This window comes from Ornithodoros turicata, chromosome 6 (assembly GCF_037126465.1).
Source record: "Ornithodoros turicata isolate Travis chromosome 6, ASM3712646v1, whole genome shotgun sequence".
NCBI lineage: Eukaryota > Metazoa > Arthropoda > Arachnida > Ixodida > Argasidae > Ornithodoros > Ornithodoros turicata.
The window spans coordinates 52223164-52243792 of NC_088206.1; the positions used below are offsets into that span (position 1 = coordinate 52223164).

A 20629-nucleotide genomic window follows, 5' to 3' on the forward strand; every position below is an offset into this window, starting at 1 on the left:
AAAGAGGAGCGACACGAAAACTGTCGCTTTCGTCAATAAAAACGTCAGTCGTAGGTTACGACGCCAAGGGGTGGAGCAGGGCGAGCAGGGTCAGTTCTCACTTGGCGACGCCCGATGCGACGTCGTGAGCATGCGGCGGAAATAGACGCGCATTTCTGGTGTTGGGAGAGGAGGGACGTCGAGCCAAAAAATTGCCATGCCGATCTCTTTCACGACGTCGGCCAGAGAAGGCGAGAGATGGCGAGAACGATACACTGGCGACCAATAAGGTGACAGAGAAAGGCCACGCCTCCTGAGTTTTCGTCTGCTTTGGACAACGGAATGCCACTGTGGTGGGAACATGAAAATCGTGCGCTCTGACGGGGCGGCGGAAATGCACCTCTACTTCCGCCGCCCGTTCATGATGTCGCGTCGGGCGTCGCTAAGTGAGAACTGGCTCTAACCGGGAACCACCCCTGGAAGGTTCAAAGCGATAACGAAACTGGCTTCGACCTTCCACTCCGCTCCCCGCGGGTACGCGTTTGAAGTTGGCTGGCAAAAGGGGTGTTCACTCTGTCGTTCTCCTGAGCGCACCTGTCTCGTTTGCGTTGCCAAAAGTGTGAAGTTAGGGCTGATTCCTGTACACAGCACTACAGGCTGCAATATGAGATGATCTGTAGTAAAGTTCACGACTCATCTGTGCAAGTGTAAAGGGCATCACTTCAAAATGCCTAAGTTTCTGGCTAGTGGCATCAAGACTTGAGAAAGAGAGTGGTTCCGGGCATGAGCAATGCGGAGTGTTGCCTGCTCTATCGTTGTGTTTTCCGATTCCAATCTCTGGTAACTAAAAAAGAAAAGAGAAAGAGAAAAACATGCGGCCTCATTTTTTAAAATTGCAAATGGCTTGCGTCATCGCTGAATATATCTATTTCGGGGCAAATTATGTTATGCCAGAGGTTAAAAGAGGATACTATATCATGTTGATTATCATGTTATTACTCGTACTTTGGAACTACGATAGCACTGATAGCGCAACGTAGCTGAATAAAGTTGGTGCTTTTGATAAATGTATGTCACAACTCACAGTCTCAACCTGTATCGCAGAACACTGACCAGTTGAATGAACGTTTTGGAAACGCCCTGATTCTTTATATGTTCTCATGTTTCTTTTGGGTGTTGCCACATCGTAGCACATAGAGACTCAATAAGCACTTGCGTAAATGTTCAGACATCGAAATTGTGTTAACAATATTTTTAATATGAATGACTTCCAATCGACAATGAAGAATAGTCACCAGAAAAATTTGCTATCGCCAAGCTTATTAGAATGAGGAGTGTGCTGTAAGTTAACTATAACATACCAAATATATTACTATCGTTTTCAGAGCCACCACCTACGACATTGTTTTCTCTTATCTGAATGAAGACGACGAAGACGTTCGAATGCAACGTGAGAAGCACTCAAATCAGCCATAGCAGTAACGACCCTGCGAGGACATGGACTTCGAAGAACCTGTTGACCCTGTGAACCGCCCGTCTGTCTCATCAGAAGATACGACACATTTCTCCACAGCTAGCAATGATGAAGAGAGGCAGCCCACTCCGCGATTCCACAGCACCGATTCCCTGCTCCTGCACCCAGGAGGGGATCACCTCCAGCTCGACAAGATTATACAAAAGAAACTCAGTGTCACTCAAGCCTCGCCGGTCGACGATCGAATGAACCACATGGAGCAAGCTATACTTGTGCAACAAAATCGCTCCGAAAGTTACCTCAGCGATTCCGAAGTCACGGAGGACGACGCTCCTGAGGAGCCTCAAAAGCTTGTTATTGGCATTCGCAGGAAGAAGGATGGAAGGAAAAAGTCTCCAACTGTCCTTAGCATAGCGCTCGGAGACGATGGATCTCTGCAGTTAACGCAGGGTTCGGAAAGCACTGAAGCAAGCGTTGCAGAAAACGGCGTTCAACAGAAAGCATCGAGTCCTGGGGACAAGAAAGTGAAGTTCGAAGATGATGGTGATGATACTAGCGACGAATCTTCACGATCAGAGGGGGCTTCTAAAAAAGGAAAGAAACGCAATAAAAGTGGAAGCGATAAAGAAAAACGCGGACGAGGTCGAGGCAAGAAGCGTGACCGGGATAGCGAAGAGGACAGTGACAAGGAGGACGACAGCGACCGTCGTAGAGGCAGAGGTCGAGGTCGAGGACGAGGTCGAGGTCGAGGTCGAGGTCGTGGTGGTCGGGGTCGGGGTCGCGGCAAGAATCGCGCCAGAGACCGAGACAGTGATAAAGATGAGGAAGATAGCGACCGTGGTAGGGGTCGGGGTCGGGGTCGTGGCAAGAACCGCGCCAGAGACCAAGACAGTGATAAAGAGGACGAGGAAGGTGGCGACCGTAATAGAGGTCGTGGCCGTGGCAGGAGCCGCAACAGAGACAGTGACGAGGACGATGATAGTGGACGCACTAAAGGTCGAAGACGCGGGAAAAAAAGTGTCGGAGAAAGCGATGAGGACACTGAGAGTGAACGAACCAGAAGTCGTGGTCGTGACAAATCTGATAGGCGAGGGCGGAGCAAGAACCGCAACACAGACAAGGACGAGGAGGAAGACGCCGTGACCAAGAAGAGGTCGCCAGGAAATCAGGAGGATGATGAGGATGAAGGATCTCCACGGGATAAGAAAGCCAAGAAAGTATTGTCAGCGTCGGAATTATCGAGCAGCAGGTACAAGATGTTCGAGCCCACCAGCGTCATAACGATTAATAAGCGCGGCGATATTCTTTCACCGGAAGAACTCTCCGTGGAAATTGCAGAGCGTGAGGACTCTTCCGAGAAGTTCAAAAAAAGGATCTTCCTGGACGGCAAAGAGGTATCTATCCCAGAAAAGAAGAAGAAGAAGAAGAAAAAGAAGAAAGTAATTAAGCCAATCGTAAGAACGGCTTCAGTTCCCATAGAGACCCCATCCACAGAATGGCAGATGGGCAGAATTGACTCTGGATTTTCTTGGTGTGCAACTGCTCCGCCGCCACCGCCAAGAAGAACCGGCGCATCCAAAAAGGAAAAACGAAAGCCACAAAGTGAGTTGAAAGACGCCAAGGCTACTCTAGACTCTCTGCTTTCGACTGTGCCAACCGAGCCTCAGTTCGTTGTCAAAAGATGTGAGCGTCACAAACGCGATTACGTTGTAATGATGCCAAGCTACACGGGAACTCCCCTGTATTACCCCAGTGTAACTGCGATAACAAGACAGCCTCCAAACTATATGGAGGATATCAGAAAGATGACACGCAGACCGCCAGCAAGGATGCCAAGTAACCCACGACAACGGCCGCGACGTTCGGCTTTGCGAGTCTTAAGAAATGAAGGCGATTTGTGGATCGAACAGGTACCACTTGACCAGGTGCGTTCTACACAGAGAACAAGGGGACGAACTGTACCGCTGGAAAGAGCTCCCGATCGCGTATGTACTTGCTCAAGAGATGATGAGAGCGATATAACGGATGTACCGTCTCGGGCAGCACGCAATATACAAATAAGAACATCGCCAAGATCGTCCCCATCTCCAACTAGAATGGTAATAAAACGGTCTCCAGTGCCCAAAGCGAGAGAGTCAAGCGAAACGGCTAACTTGTCGGACAGCCAGCTTTCCGAAGAGCCTGACGTCCACATACACATCTCGAGACCCAAGAGACCTAAGTCGAAAACGAAACCCAAAGATGATGAGAAAGACGTCGGTGACTCCCCGCCCAGAAAGACAAAAAAGGGCAAGAAATCAAAGAGAGGTGACGAATCATCTAAGAAAGGAAAAGACGACGAAGTCCAAGCCTACATGCTGCACACCTATGAAGGAAGAAAGGGGGGAGTGTCGCAAGTTAGTTCTGTCGGTCCAGGGAAGGCTGTAAGCCTTGACACAGCTAGAAAATGTGTACAGCTGGATGATAAATGGATGCAGTCAACTACGGCGTCGCTGGAAAATAACTTCACGAGAAGCGAGCCTCACAAGCTTGCAGGAGTTAGTGGTTCCTGCCCCCTCCCGACACTCGGTCACACACAACAAGAAGCGGTCGGTAAGACACGCCTTCGAGACAAGCCATATGTTTCGTCGACGACTATATTTGACCACCAGTCGGCAGAGTCACTTTTGCCATCCAACAGAGTGCACCAGCTAGGTCGGGTTTTGAAGTACCGCAAGGTTATAGCGTATTCATCACTCGTCTTTGTGGCTCTGTCAATGATTATTGGAATGACTGCAGTGTTTCTGCCCAGCAACGTCAAGTACCCTTCATGGAGTAACCCCAGGCTTCGGCCTCTCTACACTCATTCGGTAAATGACACTGACAAGGACTCTTCGACGACAACAGACGTCTTAAGTGAAAGTGATGTCTGTGATACAGCTTGGTGCAAAAAGGACGGTGCGTATATGAAAGAACTAATTTCGTGGGATCTAAATCCGTGCGACGACTTCTACCGCTTCGTGTGTAGTCGCTGGAGAAGCAGTATTCAGGAAACGGATAATGATGGAACTGTTCAGGGTGACCTAGTACATTTGCTGGAGATTAAGGTCATGCATTTTTTGCAGCGCTCCGATATTCCCGAAGAACTGTCAATAGCGAAAGCTATCTTCAAGGAGTGCTTGGACTTCCACAAGAAGGGCAGTGAGGACTGGGGCGATATGCTGGAGTTACTGTGGATGGCAAAACTGGACGGATTTCCGTTCAGTTCAACGGCGCAAAACATTTCTGTTTGGAGCGCGGCGGCAAGTATTTTACGGCTGTCAGGGACAGAAACACTGCTCAGCATCCGGACAGTTCGAAATCCACACAACAGAAATGGAGCCATAATCGCGGTCGGAGCCGCGAAGCCCTTGTCCCCATTCCCTGGCAATGCGCAGGAAACCACTCGGTTCTACAATACCGCCGCGTATACCGCAATCATGACGGTGATGAAGGAAGGGAACGCTTCAGTTTACTCTCTTGACGTTGCAAACTTTGCTGCCAGGTTGGAGTTGCTTTCCTCCAACAGGACACTATTTCTGGGTCCTAGTCAGATAGACGCGTTGAGAGCTAGACCGGAGCTGATGGCGTTCGTCTCCGAGATATTCACTACGGGTGGTTCTCCCTTATACGCGGGGACGTTCACTGACATCCTGCTCTTGTGTCCCGACTACTTTAACGAAGTTTTAAGTCTCATGAGCAAGGCGGAGACGCATACTGTATTGAATTATTTCGGAGTACGGCTTATGGTAGAAATGTCAGCTTTCTCACCGAGTTCAGGAAAGCCCTTGGCAGATGCCCTGGTGCAGCACCTGTACAGCGCCTCATTACTAGCATTGCCTCGATGGAAGTTGTGCGTGCGGGTGACGGAGCGCGCTATGCCTCTCCTTCTCTTGCGCGTCGTACAGATCGTGAGTAGGAGCAACATATCCGAGCTCCGTGACATCGTTCTCCACTTGGAAATATCGCTGGACAAGCTGGGCATCTTGGGTGAAGAGTCCAGAAGAGAAGCGTGGAAGCTTCTTAACCAGACCAGGATTGCCCTTTTCCACCCGTCATGGCTTACTGACAGGAGAAAGCTCCAGGAATACGTGAACACGTTTCCGAAAGTGTTTAAAGGAAAAAGTTTACGATCATTTTACAATATTCGTAGCCACAGCTTATATCGTGCTCTGCGCGAAGATCCCGGCGACCAATGGCTGGGCTCTGCTTTCGACCTTGACTGCCACACGGACTTGGACACTATCTACGTTCCTCCGCTGCTGATCAATGTAACGCTTCTCAACCTTCATGGGCGCTTCGAGTTTCCGTACGCAGGAACGCGGATCTTCCGGTGCCTACTGCGGCTCATACTCCGCAACGTCCAATTGAGCCGAGCAGAGAAACGACGCTGGTGGCCGGACCTCGGTCATTCGTACTTAGGGAGCGCTCTTGTGTGCATCGAGCGATACGGAATCCAGAAAATGAATTCTTTGGCCTTTCTTGAGTCAACGGCGGCACTGGAACCTGCCATGGAACTGTTCCTGCGGGGACGGAAGAGGAGGTTCTCAACGCTGCGAAAGTTGGATGTGGACCAGCTCTTTTTCGTGTATTACGCACGTGGGACTTGTCGTGAAGGCAATGACTCCGCTACCACAGCCCAGCAGGTGAATGTACCGCTGTGGAACAATCGCCCCTTTCAGGAAGCGTTCCGGTGCACTGTTGGTACGCGAATGAACCCTTCCAAAAAGTGTCCCCTCTGGAGAGATACCCGTTAAGTCATCGTTAAGTGATAATAAATGTCCTCTTCAACCACCCACGAAGCTGTCAGGTTCCTTTTGGGGCAAAAAGCCATGTTTGCGGGACTAATACTCATTTGTGCAATCTGCCCACCTGTACTTTCGAATGTGAATACTATGATGTCACATGCAGCGAACAATGGGAGTCAAGCCCGAAGATAATACATAAAGTGGAATTGAAAAACTATCAGTATTAACCGGTGATATTTGCGATGCGTTAAGAATTGGTGAGCTAGTTTCAACCTTTTTACCGTTCTTTCTCAGGGTGTGAGCTTTGCAGCGCCGACAAATTTTTTAAATGAATTGGACATTTTAAGCGACTTGAATAACCATGACCGAAGGATACGCCTTCATAACAAGCTTTCGTAACAAACCTAACTGGGATCATTCACCCTTCAAACTTTCATCTTGCTGGACCTCTGGTTCCTCTAAAGCTAGTCCTCTTATTGATAGTTACATACAGACTGTGTACAAGCACATCAATATCAACCTTTCCAAACCGAAGAACATGAGCCCCAATAGTTTAACCTCTGTATGCAATAAGGGAAAAGTCGATTTATCCCCTTTTTACTATTTTTGTTGTAATGACATATACATACCAGTATGTACCTGCCAACGAAAATTTAGGACCGTAATGCTATTTATTGACCCGCTACAGGATGGTAAAGAAACGGGAAATGCATGCATTTCAGTGGGACCGGCCGTCAGATCAGGCCCCTTTTCTCGGTTTGTGATTTTTCCACTTATCCCCTTATTGCATACAGAGGTTCAATTTGTCTAATTCGGAGAAAGCTGCCTTGCGGTATCTTAAAACGCGCAAAGACATCATTATCAGACCTGTGGACAAGGGTGGGGGTGAATAGTACTTAAAACATCACCTTACATCGCAGAAGCAGAAAGACAGCTCGACTCGACGTTCTACACGACCGTCGACCACGATCCGACTACCCCGTTTTGTGGTGATATTAAGAACAATATCAGCGAACTTGCCAACAGTAACTTTATCCCTTCCTACATTTAGAAATTTCTGCGCCCAGTGCTAGATCGGTCAATTGTTACCTTGTTATCATAAAGAAAACAACCCCGGAAGACCCGTTATTTCCGGTATTAACACCCCTACGGAAAAACTGTCCTTAGTTGATGACCATTGGCTGAAGCATATTCCACCACTTCTTCCATAGGTGACTGCATCTTATGTCAAAGATATGAATGATTTCTCTTCCAGAATTAACGGCCATTCAGCATAAATTTGGTAGACTTACTAACATCTTCCTTGCTACCATGGATGTTGTTTCGTTATATACAAACATCCCCCACAATGAGGGCCTTTCGGCAGTTCGATCCTTTCTTAATACTCATCCCCCTGAAATCCTTCCCGTTTCGGCAGTCATTCCTATTCTCAGAGTTAGTCCTAAATTGCAACAACTTTGCTTCTACCAATCAACATTTCACCCAGATTCACGGCACAACTGGGCCAAATTCTTTAGGTGACATTTTGAAACTTTTGCAATGGATTCGTTCCCCTTTAAACCGCTCCTGTTCCTTCGATTGATTGATGATGATGATTTGATTGACATTGACCTCTGGCGTCGTGGTGAGCCGTCTTTGCAATCGTTTTTTGGTCATTTCAGTGTCACCCGCAACATAATCAAATTCACTTGAAATTATTCTACAACATCAGTTAACTTTCTGGATGTAACAGCTTTCTTTAAGACCCACACCAATGAAAGTGTCCCAACCCCTTTCAGTCCGGTAGTCTTACGACAAGTAGTCCCCTACAAGGAACCTACTGATAAGCAACAATATCTGGGCTATAAAACCTACCACTCAAACAACCAAAAAAGAAACATGCCTTATGGCCAATGCCTACGCCTTAAGAGGCCATACCAGTCGGGGAGCAACTCCGATTCACGATTTTCCTGATTCTAGATGGCGCCACGCTCGCCGTCCTTATCACGCCGTTCGCCTCCGACTCCCGAAATAATCCCCATTGTGCATGGTTGATCTCGCGAGTTTAAGAGGGGATACCACCTCCGGCGGCCCCATGTATTTTCTATGGGACAAACTTTGCAGTCTCTTTCGGTAAATATTGAACCGATTTTCACGAGACTGGTCTTGTTTGATAGTATTCGGAAATGCGCTTTGTCGCTTCAGGAAAAATATTGCTTTTCTCAAGGCATTTTTCTAAACGCGTTATTGAAGTACAAAAAATTACCAAAATTGGATACACAAGCTTTGACACGCTCTGATAAAAAAACTAAGAGACCTATGCGGAAATTTTCCTGGAGCGGCAAAGCAAAAATCTTTCTAGAGCATTTTAACACGGGGATCATCCACATCCGATTATCTGTTCTCTCGATATATGATAAAATGTGAAGGTTGGTAACGCGCTGCATTTTGCGCCTTCTTGTGGCGCCATATCGCGGGCTAAAGGGGTACAAAGAATCCCTCCGCCACACAGCAGCGTAAATCCAACACCCTATCCTAGATTCCCTTTCCTGAAAGGTTCCATTCCCTCTTATGAAGTCTTTGAAACAGCTCTTTATGGGAGATTAGATAAGGGAATGACAAAAGCGTCTGCTGTTTGGGATTGTTGGAGATAGTATGTGTGTCGCAATCTCCCAGTCTGTTCCCTGCCTAGGGTTTTTCCGACCTGATCGGTATGGCAATGCAAGTTTTCCGGCAGGCAAGTCTGCAGCTATGTCGATCACCCTTGTTTGTTTTCTGTGCACAGTGGCCGCCAATTTTTCGGTGAAAGGACCATGTATCCTACTTTTATATGGTGCTGTCTTTGAAAGCATACAGGTTTTTAATTGCACTGAGTATGAAAATCGGCACTGCTTTTGTTATTAGTTGCTCCGGTGCAGGGTTTTAGGAAAAAATGCCCCCACCCCCCCAAATAATCAAAATGCCACTGAAAAAATTATCAGCTGGAAGAAATGTGCACACAAAAAATGTCCCCTGAGGGACATCCAATATTGATGCGCCTGGGATTGTTCACTTTGGACGTCGGCTTTTTGCTACAGTGTGAATAAACACGGGGGGGGGGGGGGGGGATATGAAGATGAATTAAAGAAAAAGGGAAAAAAGGAAAGGTCAACCGAAGCGAGTAGTCGTATATTCTGTTTGAATTCCGAATCAAACATGCAATTCAACGTTCGAATTCCTAATCGCATCGATGTTTCTTCCAAACACATTTCAATAATTGATTGATTGATTATTTAAAAGAAAACCAGGGAGAAACATTTCAATAATGTCGAAGCTGCACACGTTAGACTAGAGGGCATAAAATAATGTGAGCGCTGCTCCAGCATGGAAAGCAACGGAGGACACGAAACGTCTAGGTAAATTGTAGCAAGATAAGCTAAGTTGATAAGGAAATTTAAAGATTACGTCCGTTTCATGCTGAATAATGATTTCGCATGTGGTGGATACCATGCGTACGGGTGTAGAAAAAAATGGTCGACAAAAAATGGCCCCTCAAGCAGTCTTGTGCCCGTTACTCGACAAAAGTAATTGATTACCGTTACCGTTACTTCTACGCAAAAGCTAATTGATTACCGTTACCAATTACTCGACTCCAAATGTGATTGAGTAACGAGTAGAAAAGTAATGCGTTACTCCGGTCGTTACTCTACATTCACGCAAATTATACCCGTCCTTGTGTGCCTCAAGAAAAAAAAAAGAAAAAGAAGAAAAGAAAGAAAAGAAAAAGCTGTTGAACAGCGGAACAGCTGAAGAACAGCAAAAAACGCAAACGCGTGGAAGAGGTAGATCTGTACGGCTACTGTATTTATGGCCTCGGAAGCCATTGACCCGATTGTGGGAGAACATTGCGTGGAACTTCCCCATGACTCACTAAACCCCAAAAGCTTCATGTACCACACCTCTGGTGTAGGAAGGGATTTGGGAGAGCGACCCTGAGATTCCAGAACGTTATTACAATGACCTCCGCTTGCTAGTAGAACTAGAGTCACTAAAAAAGAAGAACGGCCCAACTAAGGCTGAATGAACGTCGAATGAACGTTTCATCAAACGCAGATTCACCGAAACCGAAAATCGAAAAAGTCATTATTTTTCGTTGTACCATGGCGAAATTATCTTCGTAGCACCCGCAGATTTCGGGTAGCTTACGCGCACATATCGCTATCCCATTTCAGATCTTTCCCTACCAATGAAAAAGGTGCCCAGAAAATGTAGAGGTTGCTCTCAGCTTGGGATCTTTTTTTTTTTTTTTCGATATGTGTCCTACTGGTATGCGTGATTGTTCCGCACTGTTCTATTCCGCTGTGCTGTTCGTGAATGACAAAGATATGAAAATAACCAGTGGTCTCCCCTCTTCAGCTGAAAAACCAAACAAACAAACAAAAAAAGAAGAAAAATTTCGCATATTCGTTTCGAATACAGCTATTTACAATTCGTTTCGCATGTAGTGCCCCTGCGAATTAACTTCTATCGGAATGAAGTTCACCAGGGCGCCGACAATCGCTCATCGGACAAGAGCTCACCCAACGATATCGCTCACATATTTACCGACTGCGACTCTTTTACTGCCATGGCCTTTTCTTTTTCTTCTGTGGGTTCAAATGTCCCCGGACAAAATGTCCCCGGACGAAACGTCCCTGGACAAAATGTCCCCGGACAAAATGTCCCCAGCTGCCGTCACTCAGCCGTCTGCCAGTCCTCAACTGCATTCTTGTTCGGCGGATTAAAAAATCAAATTATTCAGATTTTTTTCATTTAAATATGATGAATATTGATTAAATCACTGAGTTGATTTTTGTCTTCTAAGACAGAGCTTCACCTCATGGCTTCCGTGTGCCACCTCGTAGTAGCGAAATCACTTTTTGAGCACATACAAAGAAGGGCGTCTAGACTTCTAACAGTGCGGCTAACAGTTACTAGCTAATGCAAATGGAGATCTATTTGAAAACTATATATTATGAATTACACCGAATAGTAATAGGAAAAAGAAATAACTGGAAAAGTTCTACGCTCGTAGAATGACCACCCGCCATGTGTAACCAAATTGATTGCCAGTGTGCCAGAGAGCCACTGAAGGGGTCACGTGACGCTGTTTGTGCTAAAAGTCACTGAAGTATAATATATTTCAGGCTGTGGTTCATTTCCAGGCTCAGTCTCATCTTCCCCAGCGTCTCCAGTTTTATGTTACTATTCGAATTCAAACATAACATAAGGGAGGTGATTTAAATCTTGATTAATATTCATGACTTAAATCGCGATTAAAATCGGTGATTTAAATCAATCAACCCTGCACATGGTAGCATGAAAAACATTGGTCACATTTGAGGTACCAACGGCTGTGCAACCGGACGGCATCTGGGGACATTTCGTCCGGGGACCATTTCGTCCGGGGACATTTCGTCCGGATCCCGAGACTCGTAAACATCAAGCATAGACATGAAAGAACTAAGATGTGGGTTCGAGTCCTACAGCTGGCTAACCTTTTCAGTGACTTTCTCCTTTCATCGTTAATCAAGCATAGGTTCGCTTGCGTGTGTGTTTTGCAGATTGGAGAAATTCTATATGGTAATGTCAATCAATCAATGCACCACATTTTTTTCTGTGAATACACAGCACTTGGCTTTACGAAAGCCTAGCTTCTATCTGCGAAATGTTTTGCAACTCCCAGCCAAAGAAACATCAGCAGGTCAATATAATTTTAAAGAAATAAGCGCGGCGAACGAAACGTAACACTTCGACTTTGCGTGCTGGTGTCGAAGAACTCAGACATGGAAAGCTTAGGAAAGCTAAGATAACATCAACCCCAGAAGTCAGGAGATGCTGTCCACAAAGAGACAATGAAGAAGAATTCGCCTTGGTCGGACCTGTCTTTTTTCCTTTAGCTCAGTTGACCTTGGCAACCCACACAAGACGGGAGATCCCTGCACCTCAATAGTCAAGGAGGTCACACGTGTTTATGGAACTACACAATCCCGCGGAGGAGAAACTCGTAACAGGGGTATTCATTAGAGCTTTCACCTTGATGAGACCCGGATGTTTCTGTGGCGCCATCTACATGCGACAAAGTCGTGAATCGGAGATGGCTCCTCGGTGATATCCCCTCTTAAGGCGGCCCACGTCCTCTGCGTTGTTTGTCGAGTGGTAAAGTGTCGGACTTTGCCACGAAAAGTGAGCAGTTCGACTCGAGACATTCACGTCGTCTTGCTTGTCTCTTATTGCTACATGAGTACTTTATTTTAATTTTATTGTCTTATATATTTATGCTACAATTACTGTTTTCACAAGTCACTACCGCCTGTACTGACTGATTATGGAATGTTTAGTTGCTCTTCGTATTGTTTTACTAGTGCATACTTACTGTATATCGAGTTGCCGACGTACAAGTGTGATCGGATAGTACGGATGCCGGTATCTCGGAGGCTCTCAATTGGATCTACCAGCGACTATAAATTAGGCTATAAACATTGCCTACACACAGCGCTTACAATGCCACTCTGGAGAATCTAGTGCTCGAAACAGTATTCCCCTTTTTTTTTTTTTTGCACTCGCTTACGTAATAATAATAATAATAATAATTTTACCCAAGAAAGCAAACTACAACTATAATAAAACAGGCCCGTCTAAGCCGAAAGGCTTGTGGCACTCGCCCTGAAGCAGCCAGCGGCATACAGTTTGACAGTATATGAACATATAAAGGTACTACATCCTATGATAAAGTTGCCGTAGCGCTTTTTTTAGTTTGTACTTCGATTACGAAGAAAAACTGCCGAAGGGGAGCTCATTAAAGTTACGAGGTACATAGCATTGCCTGCGTCCATATTTTGTGTGTGAGAAATGCACCACAAAGTTAACCCGCCAGCGTCTAGAAGGGCAGCATTCGCTAACCGGGGTCCTATATGAGGGGTCCCAAAAATGTTTTTACAACATGCAATTTACCTTGATAATAACTCTATTATTCATGCAAAAATGACATTTTGATATGTATATTTCTGGTAAGTAAGCATTATGAAATATCTGAATTCATTTACAAGGCATTGGTGCAAAAGACTTTTCAAGATTTCCGTCGTAGAACAGACTTCTTATTATTACCCGAAAACTTCAGTAACAAAGGCTCCTTTCCTCCATGTTCTCCCATCTTTTTTTTTTACCTTACACCCGCTCAGAAAAATTATGTCGGTCGACAACCCCAGTGACAGGGCACCCCTTTTCTTCTGGTGTACCAGGTTGCAAAACCGTACAAAGGAGGTGAAGGGCGATAAAGGCTTCGGGTCGACTCACGGAAACCAACCAAAAAAGATATGGGAAGGTCGAGCGGCAAGGCCTCCCAGCGGGAGTCGCGATATTCCCTACACAGACTTTTCTTTTTTTTCCTGAACGCCAAGAGGAACGATCCGACAAAAAATAAAAGGTCACATTGGAGAAAAATAATAACTATGGTCACCTGACAACATAACAGGTTCTTGTTTGAGTGTGGCCAAAAAGTACAGTTCGGCCTCCTTATTATGTGGGACAGGATAATATATGCATTCCTTTCTTTTTTTAGAAGAATTTCTGAAGCGTAAATTTTTACTCCAGATTTCGTTGTGTTGAATGCTGAGGTCTCAGTTAATTCAATCTAAACTTGAAAACGTGAAATTCGGTCGTGGAGAAGCTGAAGAACTGGACACCATGTGAGCCGTATTTATGCGTATTTTAAGAAAATCACTATTCTTGAAGGGCAACCCAAATGCAATTACAAAATTGGGGTTTCCAGAGATGAATATGAGTGCTAGTTGCCAAATGAAGGAACGATCACGGAGAAGTCGTTTCATATAATCAAAGCTCGCCCGAGATGCCAGATTTTCTTCCCCGGAAAAAAATGTCCCCCGGAGAAATCGTCTCCGCAAGAACGAAACCCGTTTGATCGAACGCGGGACATTTGGTCGAAACTCATTTGATAAAACACCGTTTGATCGAAACGGCAGCGGTCGTTTGATTGATTTTTTTATTGTTTCGTTTGGAGCAGATGCATACTGTAAACAAGATTGAACTAAAGTTTTATATGGCTGTTAATACAATATCTGTATTTTATACTATGGCGAAATTTCCTTCTTAGCATTGTGGGCACTTCTTTCTTTTCGGTTTTGTTTATTCGCCGCAAGGTGGCGAAGGTGTGAGCGACGTAGGAGAGGGGCGTGGCGGGTGAGGGGGATATAGGGACACGGGCGCGTGTGGTTCGCGTGACTTAGGTTGGACGAGGCTGTGCGGTTTTGATCACGCCTGTGTGACTAACAAGGTATGAGATAACCCTTACGAAAAAGTCAGATCTGATTTTTATCTGACCTGATCACAACTTCCAGATCTGTTTTTGATCAGGAATTGGGACATTTCCAGATCTGTTTTTGATCAGGAATTGGGACATTTCCAGATCTGGCTTTCTTGTCAGGCCAGATCTGGAAATGTCCCCATTCCTGATCTGTCTGGTATCTGGCCTGATTAATATGCCAGATCTGGAAATGTTCCAATTCCTGATCTGTCTGGTATCTGGCCTGACTAGATCTGCTTGTATATCAGGCCAGATCTGACTGCAAACAGTGTCCCACATAAAATATTCACAAAGATGTAAAGAAGGTGGATATCACACCACAAAGGTAGAAAACAGCATATGTATGTTGTTTTCTACTTTTGCAGTGTGGTACCACTTTTTGAAACCGTTGTGCATTTCAGTAGGACACACTGTGTGCGGCCAGATCTGGCCTTATATAGTTATTGCAGTTGTGTGGTAGGTCGCAGTACTTTTCTCTTATACCTCATTATTTAATTTGGAAAGACATACCAGCTAACACATGAAACTAACACACTTGTGCATTAAGGGCCAGAACTTGTGCATTGCAAATAATTGCTTTGCTGCAGGATCTAAAGAAATGTGTGAGGGTCCTTGACTGTGTCTGCTTATCGCCCAACTTTACAGAACTGAATTTGTAGTGAACTCCACTTTTACTGGTTAGCATGTAAAATAAACGTGAACAGTCGTACACTGATATTTGTCGTTGCTGTTTGACGACCGGGACTGAGAGACCTTAACTAGTTCCTCTCCTGTCTCTCTTCTCCATTATTCTTTCTAGATCACTAGTCGTTCGCACCGGACATTGCGACGGTTAATTATCACGAAAGATTCGTCCAACGTGAATTGCATCACACAGGACATGCTCGTAAAGGGCACGATCATTCCGATGAGTTCCGGATCCGGCCTGTCCGGACCTTATATGGTCGTCAATCCGGATCGGACCTTGTCTGGTCGGATCTGGTTCCAGTTGATCTGGACAGGTGTCCGGATAATACTGATGAATCCGAACTAACACAGACTGGTTTCCGTATCTGCGTCCGGCACCTGTCGGTTAAAACCAGATAAAACCGGATATACCATGCTCGCTTTCAGATCTGACCCGATCTGGCCTGAATCCGGGCTCGTGTCCGGCCGATCTGGAATTTTCGTACGGGAAACCTTTGTTGTTTGAACCTTTTGCTTGCTGTGTCTTCCTTGGTGACGGAACGGACGGGCTTTGCCCCCGAGAGTGGGAATAGGCTCCCACAAATGGCGCCCAACGTGGGACCCGAACCCACGACCCCGAGATTAAGAGTCTCGTGCTCTACTGACTGAGCTAGCCGGGCCGTATTAGCGATTGCATGAGATAGAGCTCGGAAGGATTGTTCCTGCTGTTCTCCCCAATGCCAGCGTGTGTCTTTGCGCAACAACTGGTTAAGCGGCTGCGCTAACTCAGCACAATTAGGAATGAATTGCCGGTAAAAACCAACCATATCTAGAAAACGCTGCAAGGCTTTTACGTTACCGGGAACCGGAAACTCCATGATTGCCTTTAGCTTGTCATCGCTAGGACTGATGGTGCCTCCGTCCATCATGAAGCCGAGAAGGCTGATCCTAGGCGATGCCAGCTGTACCTTGCGGGGGTTAATGGTTAGCCCCGTCTGTTTCATCCTTGCAAGGACGATTGACAGGTGTTCCAAGTGTTCCTGAAAATTTCTGGAAAACACTATGACATCATCCATGTACGCCATCGCGAAATTGTACTTCGCATCTCCTAATACGGTGTCCATCAACCGCTGGAAACTGGCTGGTGAGTTAGACAGACCGAAAGGCATCCGTACGAACTCGAACAGACCCCTATGACAGGTAAAGGCTGTCTTCGGGACATCCTCCGGGGCAACTTGGATCTGCAAGAAGCCTCTGCTACAATAAAGCGTTGAAAACACCGCAGCGTTGTCCAGGGAATACGTGATTGATTCGATGGACGGGAAGGGATAAGAGTCCCTTACAGTTACTGCGTTAAGTCGACGATAGTCGACGCATAACCTTGCCGTACCATCACGTTTCGGAGCCAGGACGACAGGAAACGCCCAAGGGCTCTGGGATCTCTGAACTGCACCGGTTTGGAGCATTTCTTCTAGAGCAGCGTCTAACAAAGCACGCTTATGTACGCTCAAAGGTCTTGGATTACAACGCCAGGGCCTAGCGTTTCCCGTGTCTATGCTATGCTGTAACAGAGACGTCTTACCGGGTTTTCCGTAAAGATACCGTCGTACTGCCGCAGTACTTGTTGAAGCTGACGGCGCTCCTCCTCAGGACCATGGAATGACCCCAGACAGTCGGGAGTGCAGACGGTTCGGTGGAGACTGCTGCAGCTTGCTGTGCCGTGCAATCGTCCGCTGCCGTGGCGAAGGGAAAGGACCCTGTCGAGCCGTGGTATACGTATCCTCCATTGGGCAGGTCCAGCGCCAACTTGTGCCGGATGATGAAATCCCTGCCCAGGATAACGGGCACTGCCAGGCCAGGAAGGCGGACGAAGCGCTGCTTTCGCCGTCTCCCATCGAAACGGAGCCAGAGCACAACTGCAGATTGTGCTGGAATGACGTCATTGGAAGCAAGACGAAGGGTGACCTCAGTAGTCTGCAGAACTACTTGTCCTTGCAGGCAGTGCTCGTAGACACAGTCGCCGATGAGAGAGAGTGTAGCTCCCGTATCGATAAGGGCGATGTAATTTCTGCCCAAAATGCGAACTGCGATATTTGGTTCTCTGTCCTGAATGCCATTCCGAACAGAGAGAGCAAAAGGAGCTAATGCGTCTCCCTTGGTTGTCTTGCTGCTTGCAGAGCCAGCTTTTGCATTATCAAGGCCGCTGCTAGCGACCGTTCGTTCGCTCTCTCGGCAGATAGCCGACGTCGTTAAGCAAGCGTTCATGGACGTCGGCTGCGGCCGTTTCCCGTTGGCACATTACAGGTATTCGGCCCTCGGTGCGGACAGTCCCGACGGAAATGTTCGGGGCTGCCGCAATTCCAACAGCCGACGGACCTTTGCGGCTGCGGGCGCGGCAGACGCTGCCGTTCCCGCTGCCTGTCAGTAGTTTCGCCAGCTGTATTGCCGGGTTGACCACGCTAATTAGGCAGGACGGGTCTGTCATGGCTCGTTCCTGCGGGGATCGCCCTCTGTCCATGACGGAAGGGATCAATTGCTCGGCGGGTTGGCTCCGCATAAGGATTGCGGTGGTGCTCATCCTGTCCCACTGCAGGTAGGCGTTCAACCGAGGCTGCTCCCGCTGACCACGCACAGCGTGGTTCTAACGCCCATTCAGGCGGCGGCGGGGGCCGATATTCGAGTTCGGCTAGGAGGTCGCCCTGTATGGTATGAGCCTCCTGCGCCAACGCTTCAAGACTATCAAAGCGATGGGCTCGAAGGTAGGGCCGGAAGCGTGGGTGGCACTGACGGATAGCCCGTGCTACTCGCTGCTGCTCTGTTGCAGTTGGTTCTGCTCTGTTGCAGTTGGTTCTGCTCTGCTGTACAGCTCTTGCAGGGCCCGTACGAATTCTGCCAACGTCTCCTCTGGATGCTGAGTACGTTTGCGCAGCTCCTCCAGGATACGATATTCGTAATCCGGGGGAAGGAATTCATTTTTAAACCGCTGCTTGAAGTCCTGCAAGGACGTGAACCTCGACTGCAGTCGAAGCCAGCGGGCGGCGTCTCCTACCAAAGCAACCTGCAGGATGCGTAGGATCAAGACCTCGTCTGAGAATCCCATACCAGCCTGATAGGCGGTAAGGTCATCCAAGAAGTCTGCGACTGACTTTCTATCGGTGTACCCTGAAAAGGTAGGAGCAGGGATTGTCAGTCGGACGGGCAATTGTGCCTGCGGCGGCGAAACCAAACCGGCATCAAGGCGTCGCGTCATCAACGAGCACAGCTCTGCCATACGTGACAGAAGCTCTGCCGTTGCTGTGGTGTCTGACTGCGGTACTGCAGATACCGCAGTCGACGTACCTTGGGATGGAGGCACGGCAGGTGCCTTCTCATCGTCGGCCGGTCCTCTCGGCTCCGTAAGCGCCGGGGCGACGTGTACCGGTCGCTCCTCCGAGTGGGACCGTTGGGGTACCGGGGCCTTCGCTCCGCTCCGGAGGTTGTACCCGCGTGGAGGCGTACGGTCCATCAGCTGTAAGGGCTCGTACACCGGACACAACTAGAATGCTCAAACAAAACGAGCAGCAAAAATGCTGCCCCAACAAAGCGAGATACAAAGAAAAAAAAAATGAAAGAACACGAAGTAATTGAAGTACCACAATCCGGCGGTATCACACTGAAACAAAACTTGACACACTAAAATGGAACGAAAAAAATAGAACGTGCCACGTCCTCCACGTCATCGAACTAACGAGCTCGGGCCCCACGTCTGGGCGCCATTTGTGGGAGCCTATTCCCACTCTCGGGGGCAAAGCCCGTCCGTTCCGTCACCAAGGAAGACACAGCAAGTAAAAGGTTCAAACAACAAAGGTTTATCTCATACCTTGTTAGTCACACAGGCGTGATCCCAACCGCACAGCCTCGTCGTTCTCCTTTTTCACCCCCAAGTCTCTCCCGAGGCGTCCGAGCTGCGACGTCCAGTCGGCTCTGGAGGTCCTCCAGAGGAGGACCTTGAATAAGGAGGCTGGGTACTGCCATCCCGGAGGCCCAGGGCATTCTCTACTGGAAAAGGAGCCTCTCGTCCCAAGTTCAGGAACGCCGGGGTGAAGCCTGTCGATCTGTTGACCGTCGTCCGTGTAGCGAACGCCAGCTCAGTCAGGCGAAGATCCCAATCACGGTGGTGCTGACTAGTAAAAGCAACCAACATCATCTTCAGGTTCCGATTAACACGGTCGGTAATATTAGCCTGAGGGTGATACGGGGAAGTCTTCTTGTGCTGAATGCCTAAGACAGCGCAAGAATCTGAGAACACCTTACTTGTAAAGTAGGTTGCGTTGTCAGTGATCAGCTGAGCGGGAAACCCGAACCGGCAAAAGGTGTCGAGTAGTCGTTCCCATACTCTTTGGGAAGTCAGCGTCCTGAGAGGAAACAGCTCAACCCACTTTGTGACTTCAGACTTCGAGTGCCTTTCGTGCACATATCACTATCCCATTTAGGATCCCAGCAATGAAAAGGGTGCCCAGAAGAAGCACAAACTATTGGCTGCTCCCAACTTGAAGACATTTTCTTCGGTATGTGTCCTACAGCTACAGGGGATGCATGCGCATTGTTCTATTCAATTCAATTCAGTTTTATTCCATTTTATTTCCTTTCGGATGGGAGAGAGTAAAAAGCCAGAAGGCTGTGCTGTTCGTGAATGACCAATAAAACCTTTCTGCAAGTGACCAGTGGTCTCCCCTCTTTGGCTGAAAAAAAAGCAAGAAACAAACAAAAAAGGAGAGGACATTGATTGCTTCATGCTCCATATGTTCGAATCAAAAGTTACAGAAAAAGAGGTGCTAAGGACACGCTGCGAGCCTCGAACTCCCTTCGAAAAAACATCTTTCAAACAAACGGCGTCGATCGAACGGCTTGCGACCAAGCGGTCTTCGATCAAACGCCTTCTCCAACAGCTTAGGATTTCGGAATAACTGCTTGAACTCAATCTTTATGTATAAATGGACAAGATAAAATGAAAGGAACTTCACGCGCGACGAGGTCTCGGAGCACGATTTCCGTCTCATAGTCATAACGCTCTGATTATTACCCGGAAACTTCAGTACTATATTTTTAGACACTCCTTGGTTTTCACAGGGTACTTCACATTACACCAGACCTTTCGTTCAGCGTAGACACTAGTTCAGCGGAGAATCCCCAGTGACCCGGAGCTTTTCCTTATCTTCCTCAGGAGGCCTCCCTTTGTTCACCGTCCAAAGACAGACCAGTACAGGTTTTGGGTCATCCAACGTGCAACTAGCAAGGATTGTCGAAAGATGGAAAATCCAGGGAACCGGTCTCGAAAAATTGGCCGTATCTCACAATAACGTGATCGAAGTCCCCGTTGCAAAATAAACAACTGTAAATAAATGTTATCTGTCTGTTTCTGCGCGGAAACTGCCAAAGCCCACT

At 47.4% G+C, this 20629-nt stretch overlaps 1 protein-coding gene across 1 annotated transcript; it reads left to right on the forward strand.

Annotated features, from left to right (window-relative positions):
* The first annotated feature begins 1415 nt into the window (after positions 1-1415).
* Positions 1416-6265, forward strand: LOC135398032 (uncharacterized). Its single transcript, XM_064629477.1, has one exon. The coding sequence runs from the start codon at positions 1477-1479 to the stop codon at positions 6226-6228; it is 4752 nt and encodes a 1583-aa protein (XP_064485547.1). The 5' UTR covers positions 1416-1476; the 3' UTR covers positions 6229-6265.
* The last annotated feature ends 14364 nt before the right edge of the window (positions 6266-20629 follow it).